At 41.6% G+C, this 23,108-nt stretch overlaps 1 protein-coding gene across 3 annotated transcripts in view; it reads right to left on the bottom strand.

Annotated features, from left to right (window-relative positions):
* LOC138918366 (phosphatidylinositol 3,4,5-trisphosphate 3-phosphatase TPTE2-like) overlaps positions 1-23,108 on the bottom strand; it is a 257,717-nt gene that overhangs the window by 74,799 nt on the left and 159,810 nt on the right. For all 3 annotated transcript variants that reach the window (XM_070239618.1, XM_070239617.1, XM_070239619.1), the window contains 6 exons: positions 18,645-18,692; positions 17,708-17,761; positions 11,597-11,644; positions 10,660-10,713; positions 5,448-5,495; positions 4,511-4,564 (listed from right to left, as the gene is read on the bottom strand). In XM_070239618.1, coding sequence (XP_070095719.1) covers positions 4,511-4,564; positions 5,448-5,495; positions 10,660-10,713; positions 11,597-11,644; positions 17,708-17,761; positions 18,645-18,692 — 306 coding nt within the window. The remainder of the gene's footprint in view (positions 1-4,510; positions 4,565-5,447; positions 5,496-10,659; positions 10,714-11,596; positions 11,645-17,707; positions 17,762-18,644; positions 18,693-23,108) is intronic.

Consider the following 23,108-nt stretch of genomic DNA (forward strand, 5'->3'; position numbering starts at 1 on the left):
CTCTGGGCTAACAGGCCAGGGGATGAACCCCAATTGTCTCTGTGTCAGCACACTTGTACTTGTTCACAACAATGGCTGTGCCAATGCGTCGGTCTCTGGAGAGGCCTCATCTCTCACCAACATGCACCCAGAACTTACCAGCTGAGTCTCTTTTCATCAAAGGCCTGTGTACCTTTCTTTCTGGTGATTTTAGGTAGCTTTCTGAAACAGGTGGATTTGTGCATGTGCCCTTTAACAGTTAGGTCTTTCCGCTTATGTCCAATAGCTTTTCTAGGGGTATTCCCTGTTGTAGTTACTAGTCAGTGAAGGCAGATATTATGACACTTGTCTCATTTGCGCTGAGTCCTAAAGGTGCTTATAGCGGTATTGGACCCCTGCTCAGGTTCACACTCCTCCAGAGAAGGCTGTGTACCTTAGGGTTGCTCCCAGTCAGCTGGCTGTGAAGCTCTGTGGCTTGGGAAAGTGGCTTTTTTCTCTCCAGAAAGGAATTTTTGCTTCTTTCATTTAAGTCAGGAAAGTCGTTGGTTGTGGGGGTTCTTTTTATCCAGTTTTCAGTAATCTCTCTCAGGAGTAATTTTCCAAGAATAGCTATAGCTTCGTTTTCATCATGGGAGGAGGTGAGTTCAGAGTCTGCCTAAACTACCGTATAGAAGATATCCTTTCTTTCTTTTCTTATGTGAGCCACCACCATAGCATGGCCACCAACGGACAAGTAGTGTACGTCTGTGCCTAGGATATGAACCATGGCTGCCAAAGTGGAGTGCACTGGAACTACAAGATCCATATTTTTAATTTCAAATACATCACCACCCCTCATATTAAACTTACTTAGAAAAACACACAGTAGGTCCTAGGTCTCAACAAAGGTGACTATATAATACAGCACCCAAGAGAGGACACTTCTGAGAGTGAAAAGGACACACTATTAATAATTATTCTGAGATAACAGCCACAGACTGAGATGGTCCCAAGCAAAACGTTCGCCCTTCTCTAATACAAGATGCCAGACAGAGTAGCCAACAGCAGAACAGAGAGCCTAGAAATAGATGCCCGTTAACATACGTCACCGTTCTTTGACAAAGGAGCACAGACCATACAATGGAGCAAAGACAGTCTTATCAACGAATGGTGCTGGAAGAACTGGACATCCACGTGCGAGACAATGAACGTGCACATGGACCTTTACACCTTTACAAAACGGAAATCAAAATGCATTATAGACCCACATGTCAAAAGCAAAACTCTAGAATACCTAGAAGACAGTAACACGGAAGAAGACCGAGATGACCTCTTTAGAAACATGACTTTCTAGATGTGACAGCAAAATCAAGATCATGAAAGGAATAACCGATAAGCTGGACTTCATTAACATTTTAAACTGCTGCTCCACAAGACACAATGTCAAGAGGATAAAATCACAAGCCACAGACTGGGAGAAAATATTTGCAAAAGGCACAGTTGATAAAGGAATAACAAATATACAAATACGCAAAGAAATCTTAAAACTAAACAACAAGAACACGCACAACCAGATTAAAAAATGGGGCAAACAACTTAACAGACATCTGGCCAAAGAAGACATAAAAATGGCAACTAAGAGTACGAGACGATGCTCCACATCATATGGCTCCAGGGAAATGCAAATTGAACAACAATGAGATACCACTACACACCTGTTAGAATAGTCAAAATATGGAACACTAACAACAGCAATTGCTGACAAGCATGTGGAGCAATGGAGACACTCATTCAGTATTGGTGGCAAGGCAAAACGGAACAGCCACTCTGGAAGGCAGTTTAGGGGTTTCTTACAAAACTAAGCATAACCCTTAACGTACGATCCAGCTTAACATACGCTCCTTGGTATTTACCCCAACGAGTTCAAAACTTACACGCAGATGAAAACCTGCGCACAAATGCTGATAGCAGCTTTACTCGTAATCGCCAAAAAGCGGAAGCAACCAAGATGTCCTGCACCAGATGAACGGATAAACAAACCGTGGTACATCTAGTCAACGGCATATTATTCAGCGCTAAAAAGCAACGAGCTATCAAGCTGTGAAAAGAAACCTTACATGCATGTTACTTTGTGAAAGAAGCCAATCTGAAAAGGTTGCATACTGTATGAGGCCAACTATATGACATTCTGGAAGTGGCAAAATTGGGGCGACAGGAAGAGATCCGTGGTTGCCAGGAGTTGGCGGGGAGAAGGATGAATAGGCGGAGCACAAAGGATTTTTAGGGCAGTGAAAATACTCCATCGTTATGAAACTCTAATGACAGATTCATGTCATTCTACTTTTATCCAAACCCATAGAATGTATGACACCAAGAGTGAGTCGCAATGTAAACCATAAATCAGATAATATTCTATTATGGCTTTCATTTTCCAATTCTGGTAATCGTATTATGGTTACGGAAGTGAAAATTTTCTGATTTTGATCACTGTGCTGTGGTTAGGTGTCCCTGAAGGTAGAAAAATAAAACTGAAATATTCAGGAGTAAAGGGTATGTGGTCTGCATTTTCTCTCTAATGATTCAGGAATAGAGCCTAAGTGTGTAGGAAGGTGTGTGTCACGTGTGTGTCTATCAAACATCTTCTGCCTCAACTCACATAAAAATCAGATCTAGATACAGATATATTGAGAGAGAGAGCTCTTTCTATGTGTATATCTATATCTAAACGTATTTTCTTTCTCTCTCTCTCTTTCTATATATATCTATAGATCGATAAATAGATAGATAGATAGATTTATGTCTATATACCTACATATCCATATGATGGGAGTAACAAAGGAAATGTGACAAAATGTTAACAATTGGAAAAGTAAGTAAAGGGTATACTGGAGCTTTTGGAACCATTTGCGAGAAATTTCTGTATGTGTTGGAATATTGTTCAGTCTTAAAAAGAAATGAAATTCTGACACATGCTGCAACATGGATTGACTTTGAGGGCATTGTGCTAAATGAAATAACTAGGCACAAGAAGACAAATTTTGCATGATTCCACTGACATGACATACCTAGAGTAGTCAAACTCACAGAGACAGAAGGTAGAATGGTGGTTGCCAAGAGCTTGGGAAAGGGGCAACGGGGAGAGTAGTTTAATGTGTACAGAGTTTCAGTTTTGCAAGACGAGAAGAGTTCTGCAGGTTGGCTGCACAACAATAGGAAGGTACCTAACGCTACAGAATGGCACACTTAAAAATGCTGAAGATGATCAATTTTAGGTTACATGCATTTACCACAATTTAGAAATCTGCATAAGTTTCGAATTCTTACAATGGAAAAAGTGTTTCAAAAATAGCTCTCCTGGTGCTTGTTCTGGTGAAAATGAGATTGGGGAGAAAAGGAGATAGTACAAAAAAGCTGACGTTGAAAAACCAAAAATTGTCTGTCTCAACTCATCCTACATCCAACCTATTCTACCAAGGAAACTTGAAAGTGCATTTAGAACAATGCCCCTTATTGAGTCTATGTCTTGATTTGCTCTGTCAACCTCCTGACTAAAGACTCAAAGGGCTATCTCCACTGGGTCTCTCCACACTCTGTCTGGAGTCGGCTCCCTGTTTTGTGGTCAGCTCTCACTCTTCTCAGCATTCACGTGGGAGAGGGAATATCGAGCTGCACAGACTCTCCAGCCCTTAAAAGCCCATATAGCGGCAAAGACAACATACCCTCTCCACATCCCAGACATCACCCCAAAAGATGTCCACATACCTGGGAATGCACAGTCTAGGAGTGCATCTCTAGAAAAGCCTACCTCTCTAGAAAGCTACAGTTGGTACGTCTACGGTTCACGATTGGAGTTTGTATTGGTTGCAGAGCCTCAAGCATGACCCCTCATTGCCTTGCCAGTGCTACTAGGATTGAGCCAAAACCATTCAGCAGAGCCTACAATGCCCTTCAAAACCTGGCCCTGCCAGCCCTCATCCTTGCGGCGCACCTCTCTCTCCCTCAATCCTGTTCTCCAGTCCTGACCTCCTTTTATTTCCTCCCAAGAGCCATATGCCTTCCAACACTGCTCAATGACGTCAGAAAAAGAAGTGAGAGGTATAAGGACTGGACAGGAAAAATGAAAATTATCGCTGTTTTCAGATGACATGACTAAGTACACGGAAAACTTTTGTTCCATCTAATAAGCACTTAAATGGTATTTATTACGTGCCAGACATCATCCTAAGTGTTTAACACTTATTTGGTCCTCATAACAAATCATCACGGAGCCTGGAGACTTGTTCCATGTTAACGTAAACACCAAGAAATGCAACAACATGTCATTTGAGATTTCCTACATGGGACAGTGATGTGACCAACTTATTTGAACAAGGATTCTGTGAATCTAAGAATATGATAAACATGACTTAGCTCAGTGGATCCGAAATTTTAGAAAAGATCGTAGAATCATTGTCCAGAATATTCCGCATTCCCATGGATAATGCCGCGTCTGCATTTCACTCACTCTCTCTCTCTCTCTCTCTCTCTCTCTCTCTCTGAGTATATACGTCACCTTTTGTTGGTGGTTCCATCACAGATTATTTCTGTCAGTTCATCGGGGTCATTTCTAAAGAATTAAAAGCATATATGATCAGACTCCAAGTGACTTCATAGAGTTACACTCTTGTTTGCAATTAGTTACAAGTAGTCTTCAAGTGGTAAACTGGTTGAACCCTAAAAAATTATGTGGATGTTAGTTATTTGGAAACTAGTATTTTAATCTTCCCTAGAAATAGGGCTTTCTATAGTTGTAACGAAGATCTTCGGCCGGTCAAAAAGCCTAATGAATGAAGATATTGAAATACAATTCTTCACTACTGAACCTTACTCTCACGTGTAATTGCATCGAGGTTGAATTCAGCTCAAAATTCAACTCCAGGTTGTAGGTACACATTTCCCCAGCTCCTCCTAATTTCCTGATCCTCAACACCCTCCACCACATCCTGACCCTTCATGTATCATGTATGTCTTTTCTGTTCCTCATACAGGGTTCAGATGACTGCAGGTCTGAGGCACGGGCTCCCTCCAATATGACGGTGGCTTGGCATTCGGGACACCAGCTTCAGATGGTGGCAGAGCTCTGGAGGCTGAGGAAAGGAGCCGAGGTCTGTTGAGCTCCATTCTCTTCTGCTGAGAGCTCCACTGCTCCCTCTCCACTGCTACCGTCTCCTTGCTCCAAATAGGATTCTCTCCTCTCCTGGCCCACTCTAGCAGAGTCTTACACACAGGCATTCTGAGAGTTTCCTCAAAGCTTTGGCTACTACTTTCTAAGGCTCACAAACAAACCGTGAGTAAGAAGTCTCCCTCTTATGACTCCTCCTTCCTTTTGCCACCTAGGCCCAACAGGAAAGAAAGTTACCTACAGAAGCTTATAGTCTCTTATGGAAACCTGTTGTTGCCATCGGTGCCCCCCGTACCTTTCACCACTCAGATCACTCATGTCAACTCACCCCATCTTGTCACTGTTGCCAGACGACATTCGGGAAGAATCCATAACCCTGCCATAGAGTAAAAAACAGGTACAAAAAATAGAGTCAGACATTTTGGAAGATAATCAGGTTCTTTTTCCCAACAGAATTGCACCACACAAAAAGTAAAGTCACGAGGAAACACGACAGAAACAAAAGCATCCGTTTCAGGGTCCAGCACTGGAACCTCTGACACAGTTTCCGGGTTCTGTATGTGCGTGTGTGCGTGTCTGTGTGTCCCTGTGTGTATCCACTGGAAAGAGAATGAAGGGAACAAGGGAGACATAGCATTCATGATTAAACCTCCTTCCTTCTTCACCATTTTCTTTCTCCTTCATGCACTCTGGAATCAATTTGGGAAACGTGAGAGGGATCTGAGTGTGTCGGGATGGGGAGGTGCATCCAAGTAAGAGCTAACACAGAGATATAGATAGAAAGAGAATACACAAGAACAATGAACACACAGTGTCAGGGCCTAGTCCCTGGTTGTTATCTGGTAGGAAAGAAACAAGTAGGAAGGTCAAGGATGACCAAATGATGATTAAAAGATTTTCTGACCTGCGTGAAGACCATGCGTTTACAATGATTCTTTTTCTTTTTCTTTTTCTCTACAGTCCTCTCAGAAAACGTTATCTGGTTATATTATCCAAAATCAAGACTTTTCACCTCAAAACTGGCTTGGGTAATCTTTTCTCTATTTATCTTTTTCTTCATCTACAAAATAAGACACTTGCAAAATGCACTTTGAGTCTGTCACCTTCACAGTATCATGCTAATATTCAGCATTGCACAAATATTATTGATTTTTGGACAGCCTGCACTCTTCACCAAATTCTTTCAAATTTCATTAATTCTGTATCTGGCAACAATATACATTAGTATATATATCTTAAAGTTCAAATACACTTAAAGGTTCTCATCAAAGTAACACACCCTGATAATTTCCAGAGAAATCATGGGTTCCTATCAAGACGCCAAATGGTACGGCATGTTGCATCCTCCTCCCAAAACTTCAGAAGTCCTAAGGAACTATGCACCCCCAGAAATAACAAGAGTGACAACCCTGGGAAATGACAGAGGCCTGAAGGCTGTCTCTTAATTGGTGGGTAGCCTGGGATTAGGGGCAGTGGGTGGCAGCCTTGAGGGGCTCAGTGTGAGGGAAAATTTTAAGGACCGTTCTTGCCTCTCCCCTGAGTTGCTTGGAAGCGATCACTTTCCTTTCTCAGCAGAAACAAGTAGCAACCACCCAGATGTAGCTAGGATAAAAGTAGAGTAGCATTAGGTTAGCTGATGAAAGCAGGGAAGGGCTGAACAATCCTTGATCCTTCACTCCTCCACCTCCTCCGTCTCCCAAGCCCCAGGTGACAACCTCAAATGCCTCCTCAAATGCCGCTTTCCCCAAGAGCTCAAAGGTGACAGATCCTGACCACAGGAGTTGAGTGGTCACAGTGTTTCACGGTTTCTGAGACTGTCTGCGCCTGGGGCCATCACCTCCCCTCATATTAAACTTACTTAGAAAAACACACCTTAGGTCCTAGGTCTCAACAAAGGTGACTATATAATACAGCACCCAAGAGAGGACACTTCTGAGAGTGAAAGGGACACACTATTAATAATTATTCTGAGATAACAGCCACAGACTGAGATGGTCCCAAGCAAAACGTTAGCCCTTCTCTAATACAAGATGCCAGACAGAGTAGCCAACAGCAGAACAGAGAGCCTAGAAATAGATGCCCGTTAACATACGTCACCGTTCTTTGACAAAGGAGCACAGACCATACAATGGAGCAAAGACAGTCTTATCAACGAATGGTGCTGGAAGAACTGGACATCCACGTGCGAGACAATGAACGTGCACATGGACCTTTACACCTTTACAAAACGGAAATCAAAATGCATTATAGACCCACATGTCAAAAGCAAAACTCTAGAATTCCTAGAAGACAGTAACACGGAAGAAGACCGAGATGACCTCTTTAGAAACATGACTTTCTAGATGTGACAGCAAAATCAAGATCATGAAAGGAATAACCGATAAGCTGGACTTCATTAACATTTTAAACTGCTGCTCCACAAGACACAATGTCAAGAGGATAAAATCACAAGCCACAGACTGGGAGAAAATATTTGCAAAAGGCACAGTTGATAAAGGAATAACAAATATACAAATACGCAAAGAAATCTTAAAACTAAACAACAAGAACACGCACAACCAGATTAAAAAATGGGGCAAACAACTTAACAGACATCTGGCCAAAGAAGACATAAAAATGGCAACTAAGAGTACGAGACGATGCTCCACATCATATGGCTCCAGGGAAATGCAAATTGAACAACAATGAGATACCACTACACACCTGTTAGAATAGTCAAAATATGGAACACTAACAACAGCAATTGCTGACAAGCATGTGGAGCAATGGAGACACTCATTCAGTATTGGTGGCAAGGCAAAACGGAACAGCCACTCTGGAAGGCAGTTTAGGGGTTTCTTACAAAACTAAGCATAACCCTTAACGTACGATCCAGCTTAACATACGCTCCTTGGTATTTACCCCAACGAGTTCAAAACTTACACGCAGATGAAAACCTGCGCACAAATGCTGATAGCAGCTTTACTCGTAATCGCCAAAAAGCGGAAGCAACCAAGATGTCCTGCACCAGATGAACGGATAAACAAACCGTGGTACATCTAGTCAACGGCATATTATTCAGCGCTAAAAAGCAACGAGCTATCAAGCTGTGAAAAGAAACCTTACATGCATGTTACTTTGTGAAAGAAGCCAATCTGAAAAGGTTGCATACTGTATGAGGCCAACTATATGACATTCTGGAAGTGGCAAAATTGGGGCGACAGGAAGAGATCCGTGGTTGCCAGGAGTTGGCGGGGAGAAGGATGAATAGGCGGAGCACAAAGGATTTTTAGGGCAGTGAAAATACTCCATCGTTATGAAACTCTAATGACAGATTCATGTCATTCTACTTTTATCCAAACCCATAGAATGTATGACACCAAGAGTGAGTCGCAATGTAAACCATAAATCAGATAATATTCTATTATGGCTTTCATTTTCCAATTCTGGTAATCGTATTATGGTTACGGAAGTGAAAATTTTCTGATTTTGATCACTGTGCTGTGGTTAGGTGTCCCTGAAGGTAGAAAAATAAAACTGAAATATTCAGGAGTAAAGGGTATGTGGTCTGCATTTTCTCTCTAATGATTCAGGAATAGAGCCTAAGTGTGTAGGAAGGTGTGTGTCACGTGTGTGTCTATCAAACATCTTCTGCCTCAACTCACATAAAAATCAGATCTAGATACAGATATATTGAGAGAGAGAGCTCTTTCTATGTGTATATCTATATCTAAACGTATTTTCTTTCTCTCTCTCTCTTTCTATATATATCTATAGATCGATAAATAGATAGATAGATAGATTTATGTCTATATACCTACATATCCATATGATGGGAGTAACAAAGGAAATGTGACAAAATGTTAACAATTGGAAAAGTAAGTAAAGGGTATACTGGAGCTTTTGGAACCATTTGCGAGAAATTTCTGTATGTGTTGGAATATTGTTCAGTCTTAAAAAGAAATGAAATTCTGACACATGCTGCAACATGGATTGACTTTGAGGGCATTGTGCTAAATGAAATAACTAGGCACAAGAAGACAAATTTTGCATGATTCCACTGACATGACATACCTAGAGTAGTCAAACTCACAGAGACAGAAGGTAGAATGGTGGTTGCCAAGAGCTTGGGAAAGGGGCAACGGGGAGAGTAGTTTAATGTGTACAGAGTTTCAGTTTTGCAAGACGAGAAGAGTTCTGCAGGTTGGCTGCACAACAATAGGAAGGTACCTAACGCTACAGAATGGCACACTTAAAAATGCTGAAGATGATCAATTTTAGGTTACATGCATTTACCACAATTTAGAAATCTGCATAAGTTTCGAATTCTTACAATGGAAAAAGTGTTTCAAAAATAGCTCTCCTGGTGCTTGTTCTGGTGAAAATGAGATTGGGGAGAAAAGGAGATAGTACAAAAAAGCTGACGTTGAAAAACCAAAAATTGTCTGTCTCAACTCATCCTACATCCAACCTATTCTACCAAGGAAACTTGAAAGTGCATTTAGAACAATGCCCCTTATTGAGTCTATGTCTTGATTTGCTCTGTCAACCTCCTGACTAAAGACTCAAAGGGCTATCTCCACTGGGTCTCTCCACACTCTGTCTGGAGTCGGCTCCCTGTTTTGTGGTCAGCTCTCACTCTTCTCAGCATTCACGTGGGAGAGGGAATATCGAGCTGCACAGACTCTCCAGCCCTTAAAAGCCCATATAGCGGCAAAGACAACATACCCTCTCCACATCCCAGACATCACCCCAAAAGATGTCCACATACCTGGGAATGCACAGTCTAGGAGTGCATCTCTAGAAAAGCCTACCTCTCTAGAAAGCTACAGTTGGTACGTCTACGGTTCACGATTGGAGTTTGTATTGGTTGCAGAGCCTCAAGCATGACCCCTCATTGCCTTGCCAGTGCTACTAGGATTGAGCCAAAACCATTCAGCAGAGCCTACAATGCCCTTCAAAACCTGGCCCTGCCAGCCCTCATCCTTGCGGCGCACCTCTCTCTCCCTCAATCCTGTTCTCCAGTCCTGACCTCCTTTTATTTCCTCCCAAGAGCCATATGCCTTCCAACACTGCTCAATGACGTCAGAAAAAGAAGTGAGAGGTATAAGGACTGGACAGGAAAAATGAAAATTATCGCTGTTTTCAGATGACATGACTAAGTACACGGAAAACTTTTGTTCCATCTAATAAGCACTTAAATGGTATTTATTACGTGCCAGACATCATCCTAAGTGTTTAACACTTATTTGGTCCTCATAACAAATCATCACGGAGCCTGGAGACTTGTTCCATGTTAACGTAAACACCAAGAAATGCAACAACATGTCATTTGAGATTTCCTACATGGGACAGTGATGTGACCAACTTATTTGAACAAGGATTCTGTGAATCTAAGAATATGATAAACATGACTTAGCTCAGTGGATCCGAAATTTTAGAAAAGATCGTAGAATCATTGTCCAGAATATTCCGCATTCCCATGGATAATGCCGCGTCTGCATTTCACTCACTCTCTCTCTCTCTCTCTCTCTCTCTCTCTCTCTGAGTATATACGTCACCTTTTGTTGGTGGTTCCATCACAGATTATTTCTGTCAGTTCATCGGGGTCATTTCTAAAGAATTAAAAGCATATATGATCAGACTCCAAGTGACTTCATAGAGTTACACTCTTGTTTGCAATTAGTTACAAGTAGTCTTCAAGTGGTAAACTGGTTGAACCCTAAAAAATTATGTGGATGTTAGTTATTTGGAAACTAGTATTTTAATCTTCCCTAGAAATAGGGCTTTCTATAGTTGTAACGAAGATCTTCGGCCGGTCAAAAAGCCTAATGAATGAAGATATTGAAATACAATTCTTCACTACTGAACCTTACTCTCACGTGTAATTGCATCGAGGTTGAATTCAGCTCAAAATTCAACTCCAGGTTGTAGGTACACATTTCCCCAGCTCCTCCTAATTTCCTGATCCTCAACACCCTCCACCACATCCTGACCCTTCATGTATCATGTATGTCTTTTCTGTTCCTCATACAGGGTTCAGATGACTGCAGGTCTGAGGCACGGGCTCCCTCCAATATGACGGTGGCTTGGCATTCGGGACACCAGCTTCAGATGGTGGCAGAGCTCTGGAGGCTGAGGAAAGGAGCCGAGGTCTGTTGAGCTCCATTCTCTTCTGCTGAGAGCTCCACTGCTCCCTCTCCACTGCTACCGTCTCCTTGCTCCAAATAGGATTCTCTCCTCTCCTGGCCCACTCTAGCAGAGTCTTACACACAGGCATTCTGAGAGTTTCCTCAAAGCTTTGGCTACTACTTTCTAAGGCTCACAAACAAACCGTGAGTAAGAAGTCTCCCTCTTATGACTCCTCCTTCCTTTTGCCACCTAGGCCCAACAGGAAAGAAAGTTACCTACAGAAGCTTATAGTCTCTTATGGAAACCTGTTGTTGCCATCGGTGCCCCCCGTACCTTTCACCACTCAGATCACTCATGTCAACTCACCCCATCTTGTCACTGTTGCCAGACGACATTCGGGAAGAATCCATAACCCTGCCATAGAGTAAAAAACAGGTACAAAAAATAGAGTCAGACATTTTGGAAGATAATCAGGTTCTTTTTCCCAACAGAATTGCACCACACAAAAAGTAAAGTCACGAGGAAACACGACAGAAACAAAAGCATCCGTTTCAGGGTCCAGCACTGGAACCTCTGACACAGTTTCCGGGTTCTGTATGTGCGTGTGTGCGTGTCTGTGTGTCCCTGTGTGTATCCACTGGAAAGAGAATGAAGGGAACAAGGGAGACATAGCATTCATGATTAAACCTCCTTCCTTCTTCACCATTTTCTTTCTCCTTCATGCACTCTGGAATCAATTTGGGAAACGTGAGAGGGATCTGAGTGTGTCGGGATGGGGAGGCGCATCCAAGTAAGAGCTAACACAGAGATATAGATAGAAAGAGAATACACAAGAACAATGAACACACAGTGTCAGGGCCTAGTCCCTGGTTGTTATCTGGTAGGAAAGAAACAAGTAGGAAGGTCAAGGATGACCAAATGATGATTAAAAGATTTTCTGACCTGCGTGAAGACCATGCGTTTACAATGATTCTTTTTCTTTTTCTTTTTCTCTACAGTCCTCTCAGAAAACGTTATCTGGTTATATTATCCAAAATCAAGACTTTTCACCTCAAAACTGGCTTGGGTAATCTTTTCTCTATTTATCTTTTTCTTCATCTACAAAATAAGACACTTGCAAAATGCACTTTGAGTCTGTCACCTTCACAGTATCATGCTAATATTCAGCATTGCACAAATATTATTGATTTTTGGACAGCCTGCACTCTTCACCAAATTCTTTCAAATTTCATTAATTCTGTATCTGGCAACAATATACATTAGTATATATATCTTAAAGTTCAAATACACTTAAAGGTTCTCATCAAAGTAACACACCCTGATAATTTCCAGAGAAATCATGGGTTCCTATCAAGACGCCAAATGGTACGGCATGTTGCATCCTCCTCCCAAAACTTCAGAAGTCCTAAGGAACTATGCACCCCCAGAAATAACAAGAGTGACAACCCTGGGAAATGACAGAGGCCTGAAGGCTGTCTCTTAATTGGTGGGTAGCCTGGGATTAGGGGCAGTGGGTGGCAGCCTTGAGGGGCTCAGTGTGAGGGAAAATTTTAAGGACCGTTCTTGCCTCTCCCCTGAGTTGCTTGGAAGCGATCACTTTCCTTTCTCAGCAGAAACAAGTAGCAACCACCCAGATGTAGCTAGGATAAAAGTAGAGTAGCATTAGGTTAGCTGATGAAAGCAGGGAAGGGCTGAACAATCCTTGATCCTTCACTCCTCCACCTCCTCCGTCTCCCAAGCCCCAGGTGACAACCTCAAATGCCTCCTCAAATGCCGCTTTCCCCAAGAGCTCAAAGGTGACAGATCCTGACCACAGGAGTTGAGTGGTCACAGTGTTTCACGGTTTCTGAGACTGTCTGCGCCTGGGGCCATCACCTCCCCTCATATTAAACTTACTTAGAAAAACACACCTTAGGTCCTAGGTCTCAACAAAGGTGACTATATAATACAGCACCCAAGAGAGGACACTTCTGAGAGTGAAAGGGACACACTATTAATAATTATTCTGAGATAACAGCCACAGACTGAGATGGTCCCAAGCAAAACGTTAGCCCTTCTCTAATACAAGATGCCAGACAGAGTAGCCAACAGCCACAAGGAATGAAAGCTCACAAGTCAAAACAATTACATACCTGAGGAGTACAACGACTGAAAAAGAAATACAACAAAGTGAGCAACATAGACCATTTGAAGTAGAACTACTGGAACATACTGGAACATAAGCATGACAAATACACTTAAAGATACAAGGGAAGATGTTAGTAGCACGAAGTGACAATGAGAAACCATAAGGAAAACCTCATGAGGAAATAGGTGTAAAAGTACGATTGTTAAAGACTTAAGTCATGGGATAAATAGCAGTGTGGATACATGAGAACAGCAAATTATTTAGACATGGAAAATGACATTGAGAAACTCTCCCAGAAAACACAATAAAACAATAAAGTGAGAGAATATTTAAAAGAACAGCAGTGTGATATGGTGGGTAAAAAAAGACATCTAACATCTGAAATAAATGAAATCCAAGACATCTAAGATGAAAAAAAAGAAAACAGAGAAGAGGAAATATTCAAAAACTAATGAAGATAAATTTCACAAAGTTAAAGAAGGAAGTAAAAAATTATCTGTAAAGGATCCATGGAAATGAAGAGAAAATTCTAAAAGCTTCCAAAAAGAGCAAAGAAAATAAGAACAGACTGACACGATCTCTCTCTAGAGCAAACAGAACACATCTTGTTTGAGAGCACACAAGTGACATTTATGAAAACAGACAACATATTTGGACATAAACAAAGCATTAATAACGTGCGCGGGAGCAATATCATATAGATTTTCTCTGACCGTATCGCAACTGCAATAGCTTTTTAAAAGTCAACATAATATCAAAGAAGAAAAAAGTTGAAGGACTGACATGAGCCAATGTCAAAATTCACTATAAAGCTACAGTAATCAAGACAGTGCGGTACTGGCGAAAGAACAGACAAATGGACCAAAGGAGCAGAACAGAGAGCCTAGAAATAGATGCCCGTTAACATACTCCACCGTTCTTTGACAAAGGAGCACAGACCATACAATGGAGCAAAGACAGTCTTATCAACGAATGGTGCTGGAAGGACTGGACATCCACGTGCGAGACAATGAACGTGCACATGGACCTTTACACCTTTACAAAACGGAAATCAAAATGCATTATAGACCCACATGTAAAAAGCAAAACTCTAGAATTCCTAGAAGACAATAACACGGAAGAAGACCGAGATGACCTCTTTAGAAACATGACTTTCTAGATGTGACAGCAAAATCAAGATCATGAAAGGAATAACTGATAAGCTGGACTTCATTAACATTTTAAACTGCTGCTCCACAAGACACAATGTCAAGAGGATAAAATCACAAGCCACAGACTGGGAGAAAACATTTGCAAAAGGCACAGTTGATAAAGGAATAACAAATATACAAATACGCAAAGAAATCTTAAAACTAAACAACAAGAACACACACAACCAGATTAAAAAATGGGGCAAACAACTTAACAGACATCTGGCCAAAGAAGACATAAAAATGGCAACTAAGAGTACGAGACGATGCTCCACATCATATGGCTCCAGGGAAATGCAAATTGAACAACAATGAGATACCACTACACACCTGTTAGAATAGTCAAAATATGGAACACTAACAACAGCAATTGCTGACAAGCATGTGGAGCAATGGAGACACTCATTCAGTATTGGTGGCAAGGCAAAACGGAACAGCCACTCTGGAAGGCAGTTTAGGGGTTTCTTACAAAACTAAGCATAACCCTTAACGTACGATCCAGCTTAACATACGCTCCTTGGTATTTACCCCAACGAGTTCAAAACTTACACGCAGATGAAAACCTGCACACAAATGCTGATAGCAGCTTTACTCGTAATCGCCAAAAAGCGGAAGCAACCAAGATGTCCTGCACCAGATGAACGGATGAACAAACCGTGGTACATCTAGTCAACGGCATATTATTCAGCGCTAAAAAGCAACGAGCTATCAAGCTGTGAAAAGAAACCTTACATGCATGTTACTTTGTGAAAGAAGCCAATCTGAAAAGGTTGCATACTGTATGAGGCCAACTATATGACATTCTGGACGTGGCAAAATTGGGGCGACAGGAAGAGATCCGTGGTTGCCAGGAGTTGGCGGGGAGAAGGATGAATGGGCGGAGCACAAAGGATTTTTAGGGCAGTGAAAATACTCCATCGTTATGAAACTCTAATGACAGATTCATGTCATTCTACTTTTATCCAAACCCATAGAATGTATGACACCAAGAGTGAGTCGCAATGTAAACCATAAATCAGATAATATTCTATTATGGCTTTCATTTTCCAATTCTGGTAATCGTATTATGGTTACGGAAGTGAAAATTTTCTGATTTTGATCACTGTGCTGTGGTTAGGTGTCCCTGAAGGTAGAAAAATAAAACTGAAATATTCAGGAGTAAAGGGTATGTGGTCTGCATTTTCTCTCTAATGATTCAGGAATAGAGCCTAAGTGTGTAGGAAGGTGTGTGTCACGTGTGTGTCTATCAAACATCTTCTGCCTCAACTCACATAAAAATCAGGTCTAGATACAGATATATTGAGAGAGAGAGCTCTTTCTATGTGTATATCTATATCTAAACGTATTTTCTTTCTCTCTCTCTCTTTCTATATATATCTATAGATCGATAGATCGATAGATAGATAGATTTATGTCTATATACCTACATATCCATATGATGGGAATAACAAAGGAAATGTGACAAAATGTTAACAATTGGAAATGTAAGTAAAGGGTATACTGGAGCTTTTGGAACCACGTGCGAGTAATTTCTGTATGTGTTGGAATATTGTTCAGTCTTAAAAAGAAATGAAATTCTGACACATGCTGCAACATGGATTGACTTTGAGGGCATTGTGCTAAATGAAATAACTAGGCACAAGAAGACAAATTTTGCATGATTCCACTGACATGACATACCTAGAGTAGTCAAACTCACAGAGACAGAAGGTAGAATGGTGGTTGCCAAGAGCTTGGGAAAGGGGCAACGGGGAGAGTAGTTTAATGTGTACAGAGTTTCAGTTTTGCAAGACGAGAAGAGTTCTGCAGGTTGGCTGCACAACAATAGGAAGGTACCTGATGCTACAGAATGGCACACTTAAAAATGCTGAAGATGATCAATTTTAGGTTACATGCATTTACCACAATTTAGAAATCTGCATAAGTTTCGAATTCTTACAATGGAAAAAGTGTTTCAAAAATAGCTCTCCTGGTGCTTGTTCTGGTGAAAATGAGATTGGGGAAAAAAGGAGATAGTACAAAAAAGCTGACGTTGAAAAACCAAAAATTGTCTGTCTCAACTCATCCTACATCCAACCTATTCTACCAAGGAAACTTGAAAGTGCATTTAGAACAATGCCCCTTATTGAGTCTATGTCTTGATTTGCTCTGTCAACCTCCTGACTAAAGACTCAAAGGGCTATCTCCACTGGGTCTCTCCACACTCTGTCTGGAGTCGGCTCCCTGTTTTGTGGTCAGCTCTCACTCTTCTCAGCATTCACGTGGGAGAGGGAATATCGAGCTGCACAGACTCTCCAGCCCTTAAAAGCCCATATAGCGGCAGAGACAACATACCCTCTCCACATCCCAGACATCACCCCAAAAGATGTCCACATACCTGGGAATGCACAGTCTAGGAGTGCATCTCTAGAAAAGCCTACCTCTCTAGAAAGCTACAGTTGGTACGTCTACGGTTCACGATTGGAGTTTGTATTGTTTGCAGAGCCTCAAGCATGACCCCTCATTGCCTTGCCAGTGCTACTAGGATTGAGCCAAAACCATTCAGCAGAGCCTACAATGCCCTTCAAAACCTGGCCCTGCCAGCCCTCATCCTTGCGGCGCACCTCTCTCTCCCTCAATCCTGTTCTCCAGTCCTGACCTCCTTTTATTTCCTCCCAAGAGCCATATGCCTTCCAACACTGCTCAATGACGTCAGAAAAAGAAGTGAGAGGTATAAGGACTGGACAGGAAAAATGAAAATTATCGCTGTTTTCAGATGACATGACTAAGTACACGGAAAACTTTTGTTCCATCTAATAAGCACTTAAATGGTATTTATTACGTGCCAGACATCATCCTAAGTGTTTAACACTTATTTGGTCCTCATAACAAATCATCACGGAGCCTGGAGAGTTGTTCCATGTTAACGTAAACACCAAGAAATGCAACAACATGTCATTTGAGATTTCCTACATGGGACAGTGATGTGACCAACTTATTTGAACAAGGATTCTGTGAATCTAAGAATATGATAAACATGACTTAGCTCAGTGGATCCGAAATTTTAGAAAAGATCTTAGAATCATTGTCCAGAATATTCCGCATTCCCATGGATCATGCCGCGTCTGCATTTCACTCACTCTCTCTCTCTCTCTCTCTCTCTCTGAGTATATACGTCACCTTTTGTTGGTGGTTCCATCACAGATTATTTCTGTCAGTTCATCGGGGTCATTTCTAAAGAATTAAAAGCATATATGATCAGACTCCAAGTGACTTCATAGAGTTACACTCTTGTTTGCAATTAGTTACAAGTAGTCTTCAAGTGGTAAACTGGTTGAACCCTAAAAAATTATGTGGATGTTAGTTATTTGGAAACTAGTATTTTAATCTTCCCTAGAAATAGGGCTTTCTATAGTTGTAACGAAGATCTTCGGCCGGTCAAAAAGCCTAATGAATGAAGATATTGAAATACAATTCTTCACTACTGAACCTTACTCTCACGTGTAATTGCATCGAGGTTGAATTCAGCTCAAAATTCAACTCCAGGTTGTAGGCACACATTTCCCCAGCTCCTCCTAATTTCCTGATCCTCAACACCCTCCACCACATCCTGACCCTTCATGTATCATGTATGTCTTTTCTGTTCCTCATACAGGGTTCAGATGACTGCAGGTCTGAGGCACGGGCTCCCTCCACTATGACAGTGGCTTGGCATTCGGGACACCAGCTTCAGATGGTGGCAGAGCTCTGGAGGCTGAGGAAAGGAGCCGAGGTCTGTTGAGCTCCATTCTCTTCTGCTGAGAGCTCCACTGCTCCCTCTCCACTGCTACCGTCTCCTTGCTCCAAATAGGATTCTCTCCTCTCCTGGCCCACTCTAGCAGAGTCTTACACACAGGCATTCTGAGAGTTTCCTCAAAGCTTTGGCTACTACTTTCTAAGGCTCACAAACAAACCGTGAGTAAGAAGTCTCCCTCTTATGACTCCTCCTTCCTTTTGCCACCTAGGCCCAACAGGAAAGAAAGTTACCTACAGAAGCTTATAGTCTCTTATGGAAACCTGTTGTTGCCATCGGTGCCCCCCGTACCTTTCACCACTCAGATCACTCATGTCAACTCACCCCATCTTGTCACTGTTGCCAGACGACATTCGGGAAGAATCCATAACCCTGCCATAGAGTAAAAACCATGTACAAAAAATAGAGTCAGACATTTTGGAAGATAATCAGGTTCTTTTTCCCAACAGAATTGCAGCACACAAAAAGTAAAGTCACGAGGAAACACGACAGAAACAAAAGCATCCGTTTCAGGGTCCAGCACTGGAACCTCTGACACAGTTTCCGGGTTCTGTATGTGCGTGTGTGCGTGTCTGTGTGTCCCTGTGTGTATCCACTGGAAAGAGAATGAAGGGAACAAGGGAGACATAGCATTCATGATTAAACCTCCTTCCTTCTTCACCATTTTGTTTCTCCTTCATGCACTCTGGAATCAATTTGGGAAACGTGAGAGGGATCTGAGTGTGTCGGGATGGGGAGGTGCATCCAAGTAAGAGCTAACACAGAGATATAGATAGAAAGAGAATACACAAGAACAATGAACATACAGTGTCAGGGCCTAGTCCCTGGTTGTTATTTGGTAGGAAAGAAACAAGTAGGAAGGTCAAGGATGACCAAATGATGATTAAAAGATTTTCTGACCTGCGTGAAGACCATGCGTTTACAATGATTCTTTTTCTTTTTCTTTTTCTCTACAGTCCTTTCAGAAAACGTTATCTGGTTATATTATCCAAAATCAAGACTTTTCACCTCAAAACTGGCTTGGGTAATCTTTTCTCTATTTATCTTTTTCTTCATCTACAAAATAAGACACTTGCAAAATGCACTTTGAGTCTGTCACCTTCACAGTATCATGCTAATATTCAGCACTGCACAAATATTATTGATTTTTGGACAGCCTGCACTCTTCACCAAATTCTTTCAAATTTCATTAATTCTGTATCTGGCAACAATATACATTAGTATATATATCTTAAAGTTCAAATACACTTAAAGGTTCTCATCAAAGTAACACACCCTGATAATTTCCAGAGAAATCATGGGTTCCTATCAAGACGCCAAATGGTACGGCATGTTGCATCCTCCTCCCAAAACTTCAGAAGTCCTAAGGAACTATGCACCCCCAGAAATAACAAGAGTGACAACCCTGGGAAATGACAGAGGCCTGAAGGCTGTCTCTTAATTGGTGGGTAGCCTGGGATTAGGGGCAGTGGGTGGCAGCCTTGAGGGGCTCAGTGTGAGGGAAAATTTTAAGGACCGTTCTTGCCTCTCCCCTGAGTTGCTTGGAAGCGATCACTTTCCTTTCTCAGCAGAAACAAGTAGCAACCACCCAGATGTAGCTAGGATAAAAGTAGAGTAGCATTAGGTTAGCTGATGAAAGCAGGGAAGGGCTGAACAATCCTTGATCCTTCACTCCTCCACCTCCTCCGTCTCCCAAGCCCCAGGTGACAACCTCAAATGCCTCCTCAAATGCCGCTTTCCCCAAGAGCTCAAAGGTGACAGATCCTGACCACAGGAGTTGAGTGGTCACAGTGTTTCACGGTTTCTGAGACTGTCTGCGCCTGGGGCCATCACCTCCCCTCATACTAAACTTACTTAGAAAAACACACCTTAGGTCCTAGGTCTCAACAAAGGTGACTATATAATACAGCACCCAAGAGAGGACACTTCTGAGAGTGAAAAGGACACACTATTAATAATTATTCTGAGATAACAGCCACAGACTGAGATGGTCCCAAGCAAAACGTTAGCCCTTCTCTAATACAAGATGCCAGACAGAGTAGCCAACAGCAGAACAGAGAGCCTAGAAATAGATGCCCGTTAACATACGTCACCGTTCTTTGACAAAGGAGCACAGACCATACAATGGAGCAAAGACAGTCTTATCAACGAATGGTGCTGGAAGAACTGGACATCCACGTGCGAGACAATGAACGTGCACATGGACCTTTACACCTTTACAAAACGGAAATCAAAATGCATTATAGACCCACATGTCAAAAGCAAAACTCTAGAATTCCTAGAAGACAGTAACACGGAAGAAGACCGAGATGACCTCTTTAGAAACATGACTTTCTAGATGTGACAGCAAAATCAAGATCATGAAAGGAATAACCGATAAGCTGGACTTCATTAACATTTTAAACTGCTGCTCCACAAGACACAATGTCAAGAGGATAAAATCACAAGCCACAGACTGGGAGAAAATATTTGCAAAAGGCACAGTTGATAAAGGAATAACAAATATACAAATACGCAAAGAAATCTTAAAACTAAACAACAAGAACACGCACAACCAGATTAAAAAATGGGGCAAACAACTTAACAGACATCTGGCCAAAGAAGACATAAAAATGGCAACTAAGAGTACGAGACGATGCTCCACATCATATGGCTCCAGGGAAATGCAAATTGAACAACAATGAGATACCACTACACACCTGTTAGAATAGTCAAAATATGGAACACTAACAACAGCAATTGCTGACAAGCATGTGGAGCAATGGAGACACTCATTCAGTATTGGTGGCAAGGCAAAACGGAACAGCCACTCTGGAAGGCAGTTTAGGGGTTTCTTACAAAACTAAGCATAACCCTTAACGTACGATCCAGCTTAACATACGCTCCTTGGTATTTACCCCAACGAGTTCAAAACTTACACGCAGATGAAAACCTGCGCACAAATGCTGATAGCAGCTTTACTCGTAGTCGCCAAAAAGCGGAAGCAACCAAGATGTCCTGCACCAGATGAACGGATGAACAAACCGTGGTACATCTAGTCAACGGCATATTATTCAGCGCTAAAAAGCAACGAGCTATCAAGCTGTGAAAAGAAACCTTACATGCATGTTACTTTGTGAAAGAAGCCAATCTGAAAAGGTTGCATACTGTATGAGGCCAACTATATGACATTCTGGAAGTGGCAAAATTGGGGCGACAGGAAGAGATCCGTGGTTGCCAGGAGTTGGCGGGGAGAAGGATGAATAGGCGGAGCACAAAGGATTTTTAGGGCAGTGAAAATACTCCATCGTTATGAAACTCTAATGACAGATTCATGTCATTCTACTTTTATCCAAACCCATAGAATGTATGACACCAAGAGTGAGTCGCAATGTAAACCATAAATCAGATAATATTCCATTATGGCTTTCATTTTCCAATTCTGGTAATCGTATTATGGTTACGGAAGTGAAAATTTTCTGATTTTGATCACTGTGCTGTGGTTAGGTGTCCCTGAAGGTAGAAAAATAAAACTGAAATATTCAGGAGTAAAGGGTATGTGGTCTGCATTTTCTCTCTAATGATTCAGGAATAGAGCCTAAGTGTGTAGGAAGGTGTGTGTCACGTGTGTGTCTATCAAACATCTTCTGCCTCAACTCACATAAAAATCAGGTCTAGATACAGGTATATTGAGAGAGAGAGCTCTTTCTATGTGTATATCTATATCTAAACGTATTTTCTTTCTCTCTCTCTCTTTCTATATATATCTATAGATCGATAGATCGATAGATAGATAGATTTATGTCTATATACCTACATATCCATATGATGGGAATAACAAAGGAAATGTGACAAAATGTTAACAATTGGAAATGTAAGTAAAGGGTATACTGGAGCTTTTGGAACCATTTGCGAGAAATTTCTGTATGTGTTGGAATATTGTTCAGTCTTAAAAAGAAATGAAATTCTGACACATGCTGCAACATGGATTGACTTTGAGGGCATTGTGCTAAATGAAATAACTAGTCACAAGAAGACAAATTTTGCATGATTCCACTGACATGACATACCTAGAGTAGTCAAACTCACAGAGACAGAAGGTAGAATGGTGGTTGCCAAGAGCTTGGGAAAGGGGCAACGGGGAGAGTAGTTTAATGTGTACAGAGTTTCAGTTTTGCAAGACGAGAAGAGTTCTGCAGGTTGGCTGCACAACAATATGAAGGTACCTAACGCTACAGAATGGCACACTTAAAAATGCTGAAGATGATCAATTTTAGGTTACATGCATTTACCACAATTTAGAAATCTGCATAAGTTTCGAATTCTTACAATGGAAAAAGTGTTTCAAAAATAGCTCTCCTGGTGCTTGTTCTGGTGAAAATGAGATTGGGGAAAAAAGGAGATAGTACAAAAAAGCTGACGTTGAAAAACCAAAAATTTTCTGTCTCAACTCATCCTACATCCAACCTATTCTACCAAGGAAACTTGAAAGTGCATTTAGAACAATGCCCCTTACTGAGTCTATGTCTTGATTTGCTCTGTCAACCTCCTGACTAAAGACTCAAAGGGCTATCTTCACTGGGTCTCTCCACACTCTGTCTGGAGTCGGCTCCCTGTTTTGTGGTCAGCTCTCACTCTTCTCAGCATTCACGTGGGAGAGGGAATATCGAGCTGCACAGACTCTCCAGCCCTTAAAAGCCCATATAGCGGCAGAGACAACATACCCTCTCCACATCCCAGACATCACCCCAAAAGATGTCCACATACCTGGGAATGCACAGTCTAGGAGTGCATCTCTAGAAAAGCCTA

Source organism: Equus caballus, chromosome 17, assembly GCF_041296265.1.
Source record: "Equus caballus isolate H_3958 breed thoroughbred chromosome 17, TB-T2T, whole genome shotgun sequence".
Taxonomy (NCBI): domain Eukaryota; kingdom Metazoa; phylum Chordata; class Mammalia; order Perissodactyla; family Equidae; genus Equus; species Equus caballus.